General features: G+C 44.7%; 1 protein-coding gene across 1 annotated transcript in view; it reads left to right on the forward strand.

Moving 5' to 3' along the window:
- IREB2 (iron responsive element binding protein 2) overlaps positions 1 to 11,620 on the forward strand; it is a 46,121-nt gene extending 34,501 nt beyond the window's left edge. Inside the window, exons 16-22 of the mRNA XM_039217329.1 lie at positions 268 to 392; positions 1,599 to 1,703; positions 1,798 to 1,940; positions 4,876 to 5,023; positions 5,110 to 5,232; positions 7,179 to 7,364; positions 8,687 to 11,620. Of these exons, the coding sequence (XP_039073260.1) occupies positions 268 to 392; positions 1,599 to 1,703; positions 1,798 to 1,940; positions 4,876 to 5,023; positions 5,110 to 5,184 (596 nt within the window). The 3' untranslated portion in view covers positions 5,185 to 5,232; positions 7,179 to 7,364; positions 8,687 to 11,620. The remainder of the gene's footprint in view (positions 1 to 267; positions 393 to 1,598; positions 1,704 to 1,797; positions 1,941 to 4,875; positions 5,024 to 5,109; positions 5,233 to 7,178; positions 7,365 to 8,686) is intronic.
- Positions 11,621 to 13,815: the final 2,195 nt, after the last annotated feature.

Consider the following 13,815-nt stretch of genomic DNA (forward strand, 5'->3'; position numbering starts at 1 on the left):
CGGCTGGCTCAGTGGGTAGGGTGTGTGACTCTTGATCTCGGGGTTGTGGGTTCATGCCCCACATTGAGCATGGAGTTTACTTTAAAAAAATTAAAATAAATAAAAAATAAAATGTGCAAGTCATTAGTTTTTTTTAGCTGCTTAGGTCTGAACCACTCTGGTGTTGAATAATTTACTTGGTTTCTGTGATAGACCTCTGAGAAGATAGGAACACCTTGAGGAAATTGCCTTTTATACCAGATTTCATACTATAATTTTTTTCACCAGGGACTGACACTACCGGCAGGAACATTTACCTGCGGGATGTTTGGCCCAGTCGAGAGGAAGTTCATCAGATGGAGGAAGAACGTGTTATACTGCCCATGTTTAAAACACTGAAAGAGAAAATAGAGGTAAGAGGTTCACCTGTTTCTTAAATAGTTCAATAAGTAGCAGTGCTTCTTTATTTCATTTGTCTTTCTGAACTTAATTAAAATTACCAGACACCTGGGTGGCTCACTCGGTTGAGCATCCAAGTCTTGGTTTCCACTCAGGTCATGATCTCACAGTTGTGGGCTCAAGCCCTGCGTAGGGCTCTGCACTGTCAACAAGGAGCCTGCTTGGGAGTCTCTCTCTCTCTCTGTGTGTGTGTGTATGTCTTTCTCTCTCTCTTTCTCTCCGCTCCTTCCCCTCCCTGTCTCCTCACTCACTCAGTTGTGCGCTCTCTCTGAAATGAATATTTTTTAAAAATTAAAAATTACATTATTTTGAACATACAGTTTTCATTTTTAATTTTGGAGAGGGAGAACATGTGAGAATGAGGAAGGGGCAGAGAGAGAGAGAGAGAGAGAGAGAGAGAATCCCAAGCAGGCTCCACACTGTCAGCACAGAGTCCCACTCAGAGCCCTTGAACCCACACGCTGTGAGATCATGACCTGAGCTGAAGTTGGATGCTTAATGGACTCTGCCCCCCTCCCTCCACCCCGTGCCCCTATGATGATGTTCTTAAAGACCAGCAGCAGTGGGCCGCCTGGGGAGCTCAGTTGGTTAAGCGCCCGACTTCGGCACAGGTCATGATCTCACAGTTCGTGGGTTTGAGCCCTGTGTTGGGCTGTGTGCTGACGGCTCAGAGCCTGGAGCTGCTTCAGATTCTGTGTCTCCCTCTCTCTCTGATCCTCTCCTGCTCATGCTCTGTCTCTATCTCTCTCTCTCAAAAATAAATTAAACAAAACATAAAAACATTAAAGACCAGCAGCACACCCACCACAGCCTCTCTTTAGCTGCACATACAGCCCTTTCTAAATTCTCTGCCTTTGTTTGGATTCTATGAACTATTCTATGTCCAGTTTATATTAAAACTTAATCTTCGGGTATTCATGAAAGTCTAGCGTGCTGGAATTTGATGAGCAAATCTTTATTCATTCTGTCCAAAAACGTCTTAATTTTATAGAATGCCCTATCTTAGCTTCCTTTCCAAATGAGTAAGACTTTTTTTTTTTTTTTTTTTTGGTCATTCTAATGTAAGTACTTTTAATTCTCTCTGTCATTTTCATAAGCCTCTTTTTTGTGACTCCATTTTATCTTTTCTTTTTGTTCGCCAACCAAAAACAAATTCACAGATGGGAAATAAGCGGTGGAATTCCTTAGAAGCACCGGACTCAGTTTTGTTTCCGTGGGACTTAAAATCTACTTATATCAGATGTCCTTCATTTTTTGATAAGCTTGTAAGTACGGTTTTACTACTGGATCTTTCCAGGGCTGCTTGGAGCTGCAAGACCTCGTCAGGAGTAAATGCCTTTAACTGTTCTCACCTTTTAGACCAAAGAGCCCGTTGCCATCCAGCCTATTGAAAATGCCCACGCCCTCCTGTATCTGGGAGACTGCGTGACGACAGATCACATCTCGCCTGCCGGCAGCATCGCCAGGAGCAGCTCGGCGGCCAAGTACTTGACCCACAGAGGGTAGGTGTGCGGCCGGGGGCGTGCGCTCAGCCCCCTCACTGATGACATGCTGCTTATTTACTGGGCCCATTCCTTTGCCCGGTAAACACAGTTGACTCTTGAACAACTCCGATAAATAAACAGCACCATAAGGCTATTTTTCTTCGTTGTTATGCTCTCAGTAGCATTTCCTGTTCTCTAGCTGCCTTGTAAGAATGTGGATAGTAAAGCATCCAGCACAGAACAGGTGTTCGTTGACTTTCTGTTACGGGTAAGGTTTCTGGTCAACAGAAAGGTGTTAAGTTTTGGGGAGTCAGACTTGACTGTGTGCGTGTTGGCCTCCCATCCCCCTGTTGTCCAGGGCCCAGCTGCACAGGCGTCACCACAGGTGGTGTCTTGTCACTGTATCGGACTTGAGCGGTAACTGGGCGCACGCCTTGTACCTGTTCTTGCTTCTGACTTTAGAGGTGGAAACTGTTGTTTTAAGTTAAGCCCTTGTAATCTGAATGAATACTCGATTGGAAGCAAGATTTTTTTTTCATTGTTACTTTGCGAAACAGTCAGCTTGTTTTGACCGACCACACAAAGCCTGATGGTTTGGTTGAAACCCCCTCCCATTTCTGGAGTGCAGAATTTTTAAGTGCGTGTTTTGTGGACTCAAATGTGCATGTGAGGCTAGGCTTGGTCTGTGTCTGATCAAAAGACAAGGAATTTCTGCTCCTTGAGCTTTTATTTTTAATAAAAGCAGAGGTACACATCACTGATTTAGGAGAGAGAAATCTAAACCAAGAAAAGTTTTATTTCCTTTCTGCATGATTAATAATACGGTGTCACTCTCTTATCAAGAATGGTTTAGACACCAGAGACAAAATTTCGGTAAGGGCAGAATTTTCTGTGCTGCTGCCTGATTAGCTTTAGATACCTGAGCTGTTCAAGTGACGACTTTTCATCAAAGTATCTTGTAAAAGTCAGTGCTGTATAGCTTGGTGGGATGTGGAATGATGCTACATAGCCCCTACTATAATCTCTCCAGTGCTGTTTTGAAATTTGTGTTTGAATTTTTTTTCTTTTTTTTTTAAATGTTTTTTTATGTATTTTTTAGAGAGATAGACAGCATGAACAGGGGAGGGTCAGAGGGAGAGGGAGACACAGAATCTGAAGCAGCTCCAGGCTCTGAGCTGTCAGCACAGAGCCCGACGCGGGGCTCGAACCCACGAACCGTGAGATCATGACCCGAGTCAAAGTCGGATGCTTAACAGACTGAGCCACCCAGGCGCCCTGATGTATTTGAATTTTTTCAACAAAGTTTTTGAAATTTGTATTTGAATTTTTTTCTGGTTAACGGTAGGTTTGGTATGAATTAAAACACTTTTTTTGGGGGTGCCTGGGTGCCTCAGTCAGTTGAGCATCTGACTCTTGGTTTCGGCTCAGGTCATGATCTCACAGTTGTGAGATTGAGCCCCTGTGTTGGGCTCTGAGCTAAGCAGGGAGCCTGCTTGGGATTCTCTCTCCCTCCCTCTCCTTCTGTCCCTCCCAATTAAAAAAAGATAAAAATAATTTTAAAAATCCGCTTTTCGGTAGGAGTTGCTGATTCCATTTGATATAACTTGATCAAAGTGAATCTGTTTGTCACACACATGGCTTTTATTTTTTTATTTTATTTTTGTAATGTTTTATTTATTTCTGAGAGAGAGAGGTAGAGAGACAGCGTGAGCAGGGGAGGGTCAGAGAGAGAGGGAGACACAGAATCTGAAGCAGCTCTAGGCTCCGAGCTGTCAGCACAGAGCCCGACGCGGGGCTCAAACCCACGAACTGTGAGATCATGACCTGAGCCAAAGTCAGACGCTTAACCGACTGAGCCACCCAGGCGCCCCCAGATGGCTTTTATTTATAGTGATGTGAAACAAAATAAGTTTTTAAATACTTTTTGGTCTTGATTTTTATCTTGGTCGTAATTGTGACATAGCATCGGCCTTAAAAAAAGTCTCCACTCTTCTCAAATGTGTAACTTTGATGTGTTTTATAATTTCTGATAAGAATTTCTCAGTGCCTTTAATCCAGTAGTTCTTATCAGTTAGGGTTGTTTCATCTTCTCTGCTTTGAAGTAAGAAGTTTAAATGTACAAGTTTACAAATGTATTGCCTTTACGAAAGAGTCCAGATTAGAGACTCCTAAAAGTCGGTTACTGATTGTTACTTATACGCAGTCGTTTCTTGTCCCTAGAAGGTCACGAGTGTTGTGACCATTCCAGCAGCAGTGAGCACCCCAGCACCCAGGTTACAATGTCTGATGCCGCTCCCCGATGTCTGCAAGCTTGGCTTGCACTTCGCTTTTATGAAGGACCAGCGTTAGTACCAGTTTTCTCTGAGCGAAAGAAGTCTTACGGTGTTTGCTTTTATGGGAAAAGACCGTTACTATCCACATGTCATGTAGGTCCTTGGGAAAAGCAGAGTAGCACGATGTGAATTTCTGGAAAGAGGTGGATAATTTTCTCTTTACCCCATTTCTACGGAGGAAGGTTTCATAGGAGTGGCTCTGTTCTCACCAGGGAAACCTATACAAGTGACCGGTGCTTTTTGGAGAAATGGTTGATTCCAGATTTAGAGGCATTTGGAATATTGACTGGCTATCTGATTTATATCAAGAAATTGTGGTATTTTTTTGGTATTGAGATATTTTTTAAGAGTTCATATATTTTAGAGAAACATAGATATATATTGCATTAAAATATATGAGTTTGCTTCAAAATAATCATCTAGGGGATGAATATAGAGGAAAGGAGGGTGGTAGTTTTGTGACGATGGGCAGCTGGGTGTTCAGCGTTGTGTTTTCTCTACTTTTGTACACACTTGAAGTTTTCCATCATAAAAGAAGTGTTTTTGAGTAAGTTTTATCATTGAGTAACGTGTGATTATTTTCCAACTGAAATGAAACCAGCCCCACGACTCTCTTGCAGCCTTACTCCTCGTGAGTTCAACTCCTACGGAGCCCGGAGGGGCAATGACGCGGTCATGACGAGAGGCACTTTTGCAAACATCAAGCTGTTCAATAAGTTCATTGGAAAACCAGCTCCCAAAACAGTTCATTTTCCATCAGGACAGACGGTAAGGACGTTTACAAAGCATTTAGGCACTTGTTTGCTGACCAGATCCACATCTCTGTTAAAGGTTTTTGTGTTTGTTTTAAACAGCTCGATGTGTTTGAGGCGGCAGAACTCTACCAGAAGGAAGGTGTCCCACTGATTATTTTAGCAGGAAAGAAATAAGGTTCAGGAAATTCAAGAGACTGGGCTGCCAAAGGACCGTATTTGCTGGTATTGATTCTTAACTTTTATCTTTTTTTTTTCTTTTAAGTTTATTTATTTTTGGAGACAGAGTGCAAGTCGGGGAGGGACAGAGAGAGGGAGGGCCCCAAGCAGGCTCCGCACCATCAGCACAGAGCCCGACGCGGGGCTTGAACCCACGAACCCTGAGATCATGCATGACCTCAGCTAAAGTTGGATGCTTAACTGACTGAGCCACCCAGGCGCCCCTTAAATGATATTTCCTCAAACTCGAGTTTCAGATGTTCCCTTTTATCATTAACATACTACCAAAATTTATTTTGCTCATTTGAATTTCTTATGCTTATTTGGATCTCGTATTTGTGGGGTTTTTGTCAATAACCATTTTGAACTTCCTGGTTGCATCGTACTACTCCTGTGTCGGTCTCACTGAGGACATCCGTGTTGTGGGGGGAGGGGATCTGGTCTGAAACTGGGGTCTGTGGTGGGTTATTTGTGCCTACTGCCAGTTTACGGGCCCCCTTTCCATTTAATTTTCCTTTCAGGGGCTCACAGACTCAGACAGCGGGCCAGTTGGCCCGGTTTTACCAGGAGGAGATGACAGTGCCTGGCTGGCATCGCTCGTGCCCCTGTGTCTCTGGCGAAGTGCAGATGCGGGGCCGCTGGAGAGCATGGCCGGGACAGGTCCTTTCCGCCTGGCTCTAGCTCACAGAGGCAGTCAGGACATCCCTGTTAGCTGTCACGGTCACGCACACTTCGTTCTTCCTGAGTCTTTAATCTCCCCCCTTAAAATGTGAATATTCCTATTTGTAGGAATAAGCCCAATTCTCTCATCTTTGAGACAACAGTTATAATTGTTAATGAATATTAATTATAGGTGCAGGTTCCCTTTTTTCAGAAATCCTTTGTCTTTGTTTTTTATGTTGGAGCCTTTCCTCATATTTGATCAAAGGCTGTCTCTTTGGTTACAGATCGAAACACTGATTACAAGCTGGGGGTGTGGGCTGGGCTTTGTCCGTTGTTGGGCCTTCGCACAGATGCTTGGAACCCTTGGGAGAGCCCCTCCTGTCTGAACCTGCACGTGTTCTCTCTGAGGCCAGTTTTCCCAAAGAAGGAGAAGCACTTCATTTCATTTCATGTACTGCCCGTTTCCGACGCTGTGTGCCCGGTGCCCCCTGCCCTGTGCCCAGTGCCCCTCGGTCCAGGACACCCACTCTCGACGGGGGGTGGGGCGGGTGGGACTCGTACCCCTTCTGTGTAGAAAGCACCGGTGTACACATAGTTCTTAAGCAGATACCCAGGCTGTGACTGTGCTGTTGAAGTTGTGGGAGGGCAGCAAGGAGGAAGCCAGGGCCGGGAAGAGTGTCCGTGAGGAGCTCCTTAGGGGGCAGCGGAGGGAAGGTCGGGAAACTTGGATCTAGAGCCTGTCTGGCTGATTTTCTCCAAAGACTATGTTCTAAGTGGACTCAAGCCTTATCCATGTCACTGTGTAAATTCACTTGATGATTTCTGTCGTTTCAACATGGTCACTTATTTGTAACTTCTGAATATGTTCAGAAGTCACGCACCTGGTTTCCTTGTTGCTGTGGGGGCGTCCCCGTGTACCCCTGTGTTCTCGGGGCCGTTCAGGAGCCAGTGCTGGCGAGCACACACGCGGGGTCTGCCAGGATCACACGGACCCTCCCGAGCCCTGCCTCGGTTCCGGCAGCCGCCCCGCCCCCCGCAGGGCTCTGGCTCTGGCCGGCGCTGGCCAGGCTCAGCCCTAGAGCGGCAGAGGGGCAAGTAGAAGTTAGGCAGCTACTTAAAAATACAGAAAATCTATAAATACTTTGATACGTCACTGACCCTTGGTATGCAGTGTTCAGTTTAAAAAGTTTCAGAGAAAAGCTGTGGGTAGAATTTTTCCCCTTTCAAATGCTCCAAGAGAGCAGCATTCAAGAGATGATTGTAAGAAATAAAATGCACGTTTGTTACAGGGTGTGAAAGCTGTTTTGGCTGAAAGTTAAGAAAAAATTCACAAAGACCACTTGATTGGAATTGGCATAGCCCCGCTTCAGTTCCTGCCGGGAGAAAATGCAGATTCCTTGGGCCTCTCTGGCAGAGAAACATTTTCTTTAACATTTCCTGAAGAACTGTCTCCTGGAGTTACGTTAAATATAAAGGTATCTCTAAAATCCTCAAGTACATGATTATATACTGTTTAACTAGATGTTTGTAAATTGAATAAATCGCATACTAGTGTCAGCATAAATTGTAGTTTAAGATGGTTCTGTTTCCGGTTTACTCAAATCCATATTAATGTAGTTGCTACTCTATGAGGAAAAGTAGAAAGCACTAGATACTTAGTCTAGAAAGAAGGAGACTCATGGGCTTCCAGTTATACGTGTCTGCTTCCTTTTCCTGGTTGTCAGTTGTTTCTGTCCTGATCTGATTTTTAAATTTTTTTAACTTATTTGAGAGAGAGCGCACGAATGGGTGTGGGACAGAGAGAGAAGGAAAGAGAGTCCCAAGTAGGTTCCTCACAGCACAGAGCCTGACATGGGGCTTGAACTTACGAACTGTGAGATCATGACCTAAGCCAAAGTCAAGAGTCAGACACTTAACTGATTGAGCCACCCAGGCACCTCTGTCCTGATCTGATTTTAATCCAAACTTCTGTGTGGCTGCAGGAGAAGCCATCGCTGAGTGTTCAGGGTTAGAAAAACACAGACCTTACAACTAAGAAAAAGAGGAAGAGTAGCAGATGTAACAGGCAACAAATATTTAATATAAAATGTTCATGATTGGGGCACGTAGGTGGCTCAGTTGGTTAAGCATCTGCTCGGGTCATGATCTCAAGGTTTGTGAGTTCGAGTCCTGTGTCAGGCTCTGTGCTGACAGCTCACAGGCTGGAGCCTGTTTCCGATTCTGAGTCTCCCGTCTCTCTGCCCCTCCCCTGCTCATGCTCTGTCTCTTTCTCAAAATAAACATTTTTTAAGAAAATGTACATGAAGGGGCGCCTGGGTGGCTCATTAGGTTGGGCATCCAACTTCAGCTCAGGTCATGATTGCACAGTTTGTGGGTTCGAGCCCCCCGTCGGGCTCTGTGCTGACAGCTCAGAGCCTGGAGCCTGTTTCAGATTCTGTGTCTCCCTCTCTTTCTGCTCCTCCCCCGCTCATGCTCTGTCTCAAAAATAAATAAAAACTATAAAAAGAAAAAAGAAACAGAAAAAGAAAATGTACATGAATAGTGGGTATAACTTCCCTAATTACACCATTTGGGTGTTCTGGATGATACAGTAGTTGTCATTTGGAAATAGGGAGATAAAATTACCTGATTTTCTGCTTAGCTGTGAAGCCCATGGCTAGTATGTCAGGTTTTTTTCATGCAGGGGAAGGTTTCTCAGAGTCTGTGGCAGGTATAGTCATTGAATGTGAGGACAGCTGGTCTGAGGGACACTTGGAAGGTTTCACTGCTCACCTGAGCTGTTTCTGTTTGTTTAAAGACAAGCACTGGAAAAGTATTCGGCGTGATTGCTTCGTTTGAAAATGATGTGGAAGTAACATTATACAAACATGGAGGATTATTAAACTTTGTGGCACGAAAATTCTCATAGTATCTACTCAACACAGATACCTTTCCTAACTGGTAACTGCAAATAAAAAAGCCTTTTGTGCTGGATCCAGGAATCCTGGCCGTGGAGCTGCAGACGGTCCCGTGCGCTCCCTGATCTCACCGTGGGTGTAAATGATTATGAATCAACATAGTGACTGAAATGAAATCTTTCTGATTTTAAATAATAATACGAATGGTGCTATTAACATTGCTAAAATCAACGTGTGAGGTGTGCTGCGGGAGAAGCTGTACGTACGGGGATATTTTATCAGACCATTTTGTAAATAAAGGCAGAATTTGAACTTGTGTTGAAGATTATCTTAAACGAATAACCTTCCTGAAGTTGTTTGTTTAGTTTTGCACCTACAAAACTGTGTACTACTGTTTGTTGGTTTAAGACCAGCAGGTGGAAATGTTAGAAGCCAGATTAGACTCTAAAATTGTGGAAGTTGGAATCTGATCATAAATGGACTTTCAGATATATTAATTCCTTTTCAGAATTAAGCTTGACATAGTTGGCATTCATGTGTGTAACATAAGCCAGGGTCATCCTAGTCTCAGTCAGACTGCAAGGGACGGAACCTGCCCCAGACCAGATCGCCCTGTCCGGTGTCGCCAGTTTCCTCCAGACCCGAGGCTGGAGCCAGCTGCGTGGCATCGTGTGTTAATGGTGAAAACACAGACGCTGTGCCGTTCAGTAATCTGCTTCTGTGCCCTGCTGGCCAGCCTCAGGTGGTGGTATATGAATTGGGTTAGATTATTTTACTCACTTTATGGGATACTGTTAACTTCCTATAACCTATTATTTTAGGTATCCTTAACCAAAATTCCACATTCTTGTAGTTGTTAAAGAGAACTTTATTAATCATTAAATGCTGAAATTATTTCCTCTAGACTTTTAAATTATCCACCCTAAATTATATGGTTGCTCAAGTCTTAAGCATATTTTAAATGTTGGTTATTTCTTAATTATTTAAATTGGTTTTGTGTCTTTTTGAATCCTTATTTTATCTGGGATGCATGATTCTATTATGTTTTTGTTTTAACCAAAGCTGACTGTCAGGATAAAATACTTAAGTTGTCGCTGTCTGAATCTCCTGTTTTCTCTCCATATGTGTCTGTTCACCACAGCAAATGTTCTGTGGCCATATTTGGCCACTTTTAAGAAAAGGGTTGGATAGTTAATTCCAGAAAGTCCTATGCCTTTTTTTAAATTAAGAAACCAAGCTTAGCAGGGGAAGGTTTAATTGAGGTTTTTTTCACACGGAGACCTTCCTCGGACCCAGCGAGGCTGCTGGGGCTCTGGCGGCACGTGTCGCCCCCCGGGGGGAGGAGCAGTGTCACCTTAAGGTGCCGGAACCAGTGGGCCGGATGTGACTGCGGAGAGCTCTGCACACAGTCACGGTCGTGATCTCACAATCACACGGTCGTGATCTCCTCACAATCACACGGTCGTGATCTTTTCAAAATACTCTGCAAATTGTGTGAAGACAATTACACGGACTGGAATCTGACAGAATGATTTCCCTTCTTTATTTAAATTTTTATAACTGTGTTTCTTTGGTACTTTCATACTGTGTTCTCGATATTTTACTCCGCCTGCGTATCTGTCGGTGCGTGTGTTTTTAATTTAAATGAAAACATGAATTAGGGAGGGAGGATTTACAAGTCGAATGTCAGAATACCTGTTACATGCTTCGAAGAAGCACTGACTGCAGACTGTGATGACACCTCGGTCGTCTTTCAGCAGCGCTGTAGCGCGTGGCTGTGGGCAGAGGCCTGGATGTCGGCGGCAGCCGAGCCACGAGGTCATGGTGACGCAGGTGGTCCCCGTGAACTGAGGACTTTCCAGCCCCTCGCCCGGGGCGGGGCAGGCAGGGGGAGTCCGCTGTGTGCCCTGTGGTCCTCCCTCAGGCCACATCCTCTGGTGGCGAAGAGGTGACATCTCTTGCCTTTTATTGTTTCGCTTACCTCCTTTGTTGACTATCTCTGAGTAACTTTATTTTAAAAAATGCAGAATGTTGTGGAAAGGAAGTATAGTGGGCACACGAGAGAAGCAAATTAGTGTTGTAATTTACTCTTTCCAAGGTATTGCCAATAGCAGCAGTTTTCATCTTTACAAAAATGAGGCCACCTGCCGTTGCCACACTTCCTGCCCTCAGGTGGCGGTGCTCCCGTCCAGCCAGAGTTGCCATCATCACAGCTGGAAAGTTTCCAAGGTGACAGTGGGCACTGAGTGAGAGGGATGCCAGTCGCCTTGTCAACTCCGTGTTTGCCTGGGCAGCGGACTTCCTAGCCCTGTAAGCAGGGCGCACGTAGCTAAGACAGAGCCAGGGCCGAAGGCGCCTGCGTACGGTGACCGTGTCGTGTGCGTCCACCTTCTCGGTGGTGGGTGACGAGACAGCGTGACGATGCCGGGACTTGATGTTTTACCACGGCTGTTTTAAAAGACACCTGTCTTCTGCCTTTCGGGTTAGGAGAAGGTGCTGAGACCCCGGGTGTTGACTCTATCTTAGTTTGATTTGGAGTCACGAAGAGGGGAAGGGATGGACTTGGGCTTTGTTAGTGGCTGTTTCCCCTGAAGTGTGACAGTGCCGACGTTTCTATCAATTTTACATGTAATATGACTATGAAACCACGTATCTCAAGTAACTATAAATCATTGTCTATTATTTAAAGCCAACCAAACAGTGTAACAGTTTTAAGTTCAATAATGTTAAGTATTGTATAAAAATATATTGGAGGCAAAGTTCAATTGATGACAATTGTGTATATGTTATTGATGCTGTAAATTATTTTTAATAAAGAAAATTGTATTATCACATCTCTTGTTATAAAATGTTTTGTGATTGAAACTAAAACACCGTAACTTAAAAAGAAACAGGATGGCCTCCAGGAATTCCTCTTTGAAGATGCTACCTTAGTGTTAGTCATTCCCCACGTGGCTGCCAGGACGCGAGACCCTTGTCCTCGCCCCTCTGTCCAGCCTTCCTTTCTGGTCTGAGGCCAAGGAGAGTGAAGAGGTGACGGTGTGCGCTGGGCACAGCCTCCTGGGGACGGTTTAGTTGAACTGGACTCAGGGGTGGTTTAGCAGGCGCAGAAGTTCACGGACTCGCATTTTCTAGTTGAAAACCCTGCTCCCTGAGCCACAGCAGGATCCCTTCTACAAGTAACACTGGGCAGCCTGTCCCTGAACGTTCATGAGACCAAGACTGTCTGCTGTGCTAGGCAGCCCTGTCCTGTTGACTGAGTTTTGAAATCAAGCTGAAAATGTATCTTGTACCTACTAGATTCTGGTTCTCCCTAATTTCCCTATGCCTGATAAAGCATTTTGGTACAAGTAAACATTAAATACATACGTAGAGGGGCGCCTGGGTGGCTTAGTCGGTTAAGCGTCCGACTTTCACTTAGGTCATGATCTCGCGGTTCGTGGGTTTGAGCCCCGCGTCGGGCTCTGTGCTGACAGCCAGCTCAGAGCCTGGAGCCTATTTCAGAGTCTGTTATCTCCCTCTCTCTCTGACCCTCCCCTGCTCTCGCTGTCTCTCTCTCTCTCTCTCCTAGAAATAAATAAAGATATTTAATTAAAAAAGAACACATATGTAGAGAGTAGTTGGACCTCTGCACATAACTTTCATACTACAGATATTTCATTGTGGAGATAATTTATGTTCAAAGTGAACATTTAGGACTGAATTGGTCTCATGCTAGAAGTCGTATTACGGGAGGAAATGGCTTTGTTTTTTTAATGTTTGAGAGAGTGCAAGTGGGGCAGGGGCAGAGAGTGAGGGAGACGCAGAATCTGAAGCAGGCTCCAGGCTCTGAGCTGTCAGCACAGAGCCCGCCACTGGGCTTGAACCCACAAACCAGGAGATCATGGCCTGAGCCACAGGCGCCCCAGAAATGGCTTTCTCTTGATGCAGGATGGAGATGTTTTCATGAGCTTCTTTATGTTAGGGTCAGCTGATGGTGACACCTCTTCCCTCTGCTGGCTGTTGTTAGTGCTCCATGAAGCAGGTCATCCAGAGCTGGGAGCCAGCGCTGTGGGCCCCTGTCCTGGAGCAATGTTTTGTAAATCTGGTCAACTGCCCACTGATTTAAAACTACCTGCCCTTGGGGGCGCCTGGGTGGCTCCGTCGGTTAAGTGTCCTATTTCAGCTCAGGACATGATTTCACGGTTTGTGGGTTCAGGGCTCTGTGCTGACAGCTCAGAGCCTGGAGCCTGCTTCAGATTCTGTGTCTCCCTCTCTCTCTGACCACGCCCCCCCCCCCACTCTCTCTCTCAGAAATAAAATTAAAAACAACAACAACAACAAACAAACAAACCTGCCCTTGGTACCACTCTTATAAGGAACTTGAGTGATTAAAGTTTATTGAAATTTGGTGTTCATAAACCAAAACTGGTACATGATTAAAGATGTTCTGAAGATTCCACTTCAGTCTTCTGTGAAGTTGGCGTTACAAAGGCTCATCCCACACAGGCACATGCTGGTGGTTTGGGCACTGGAACTTACAAGGGAGTCTCACCAGTGCCTTTTGTTGCCAGTTTCCACTTGATGCCAGTCCAGGTTTTAAAATTATAAATTAGTTTAGCTTTAGCTTATTTGTTTTGGTTTGATGTGAGTTGTTCGATAATTTTTCAAAATACCAGACTGTTAGGCTTGTGTTTAGTGTACTTCAAAATCAGAACATGTATTGCAAAGCCAGATGTATTATGTAATCCCCACAAAAATGTGCTTGTATGGTGACGATTGTGTGGTCACTGAATTTTGATCATTTTTAACAACCTGCAATATACAGTAAAGGAAGTTTCACACACTGGGCTATCGTGTGACAGGACAGTTTATGATACAAAATCATGGCTGCAATCTCAGCCTGCAAATGGTTCATTCTGTTTCCAAGTTTTGACCACTCAACTCTGAGTCACTACTTAAGTGTTCCAGGTGCCCAGGTGGAGACGAAAAACATTGTTCATCTAACAGTGACATGACACTAGACTGGGGGAGATTTTTCACTGATACC

This window comes from Hyaena hyaena, unplaced genomic scaffold, assembly GCF_003009895.1.
Source record: "Hyaena hyaena isolate Hyena2069 unplaced genomic scaffold, ASM300989v1 scaffold_13, whole genome shotgun sequence".
NCBI lineage: Eukaryota > Metazoa > Chordata > Mammalia > Carnivora > Hyaenidae > Hyaena > Hyaena hyaena.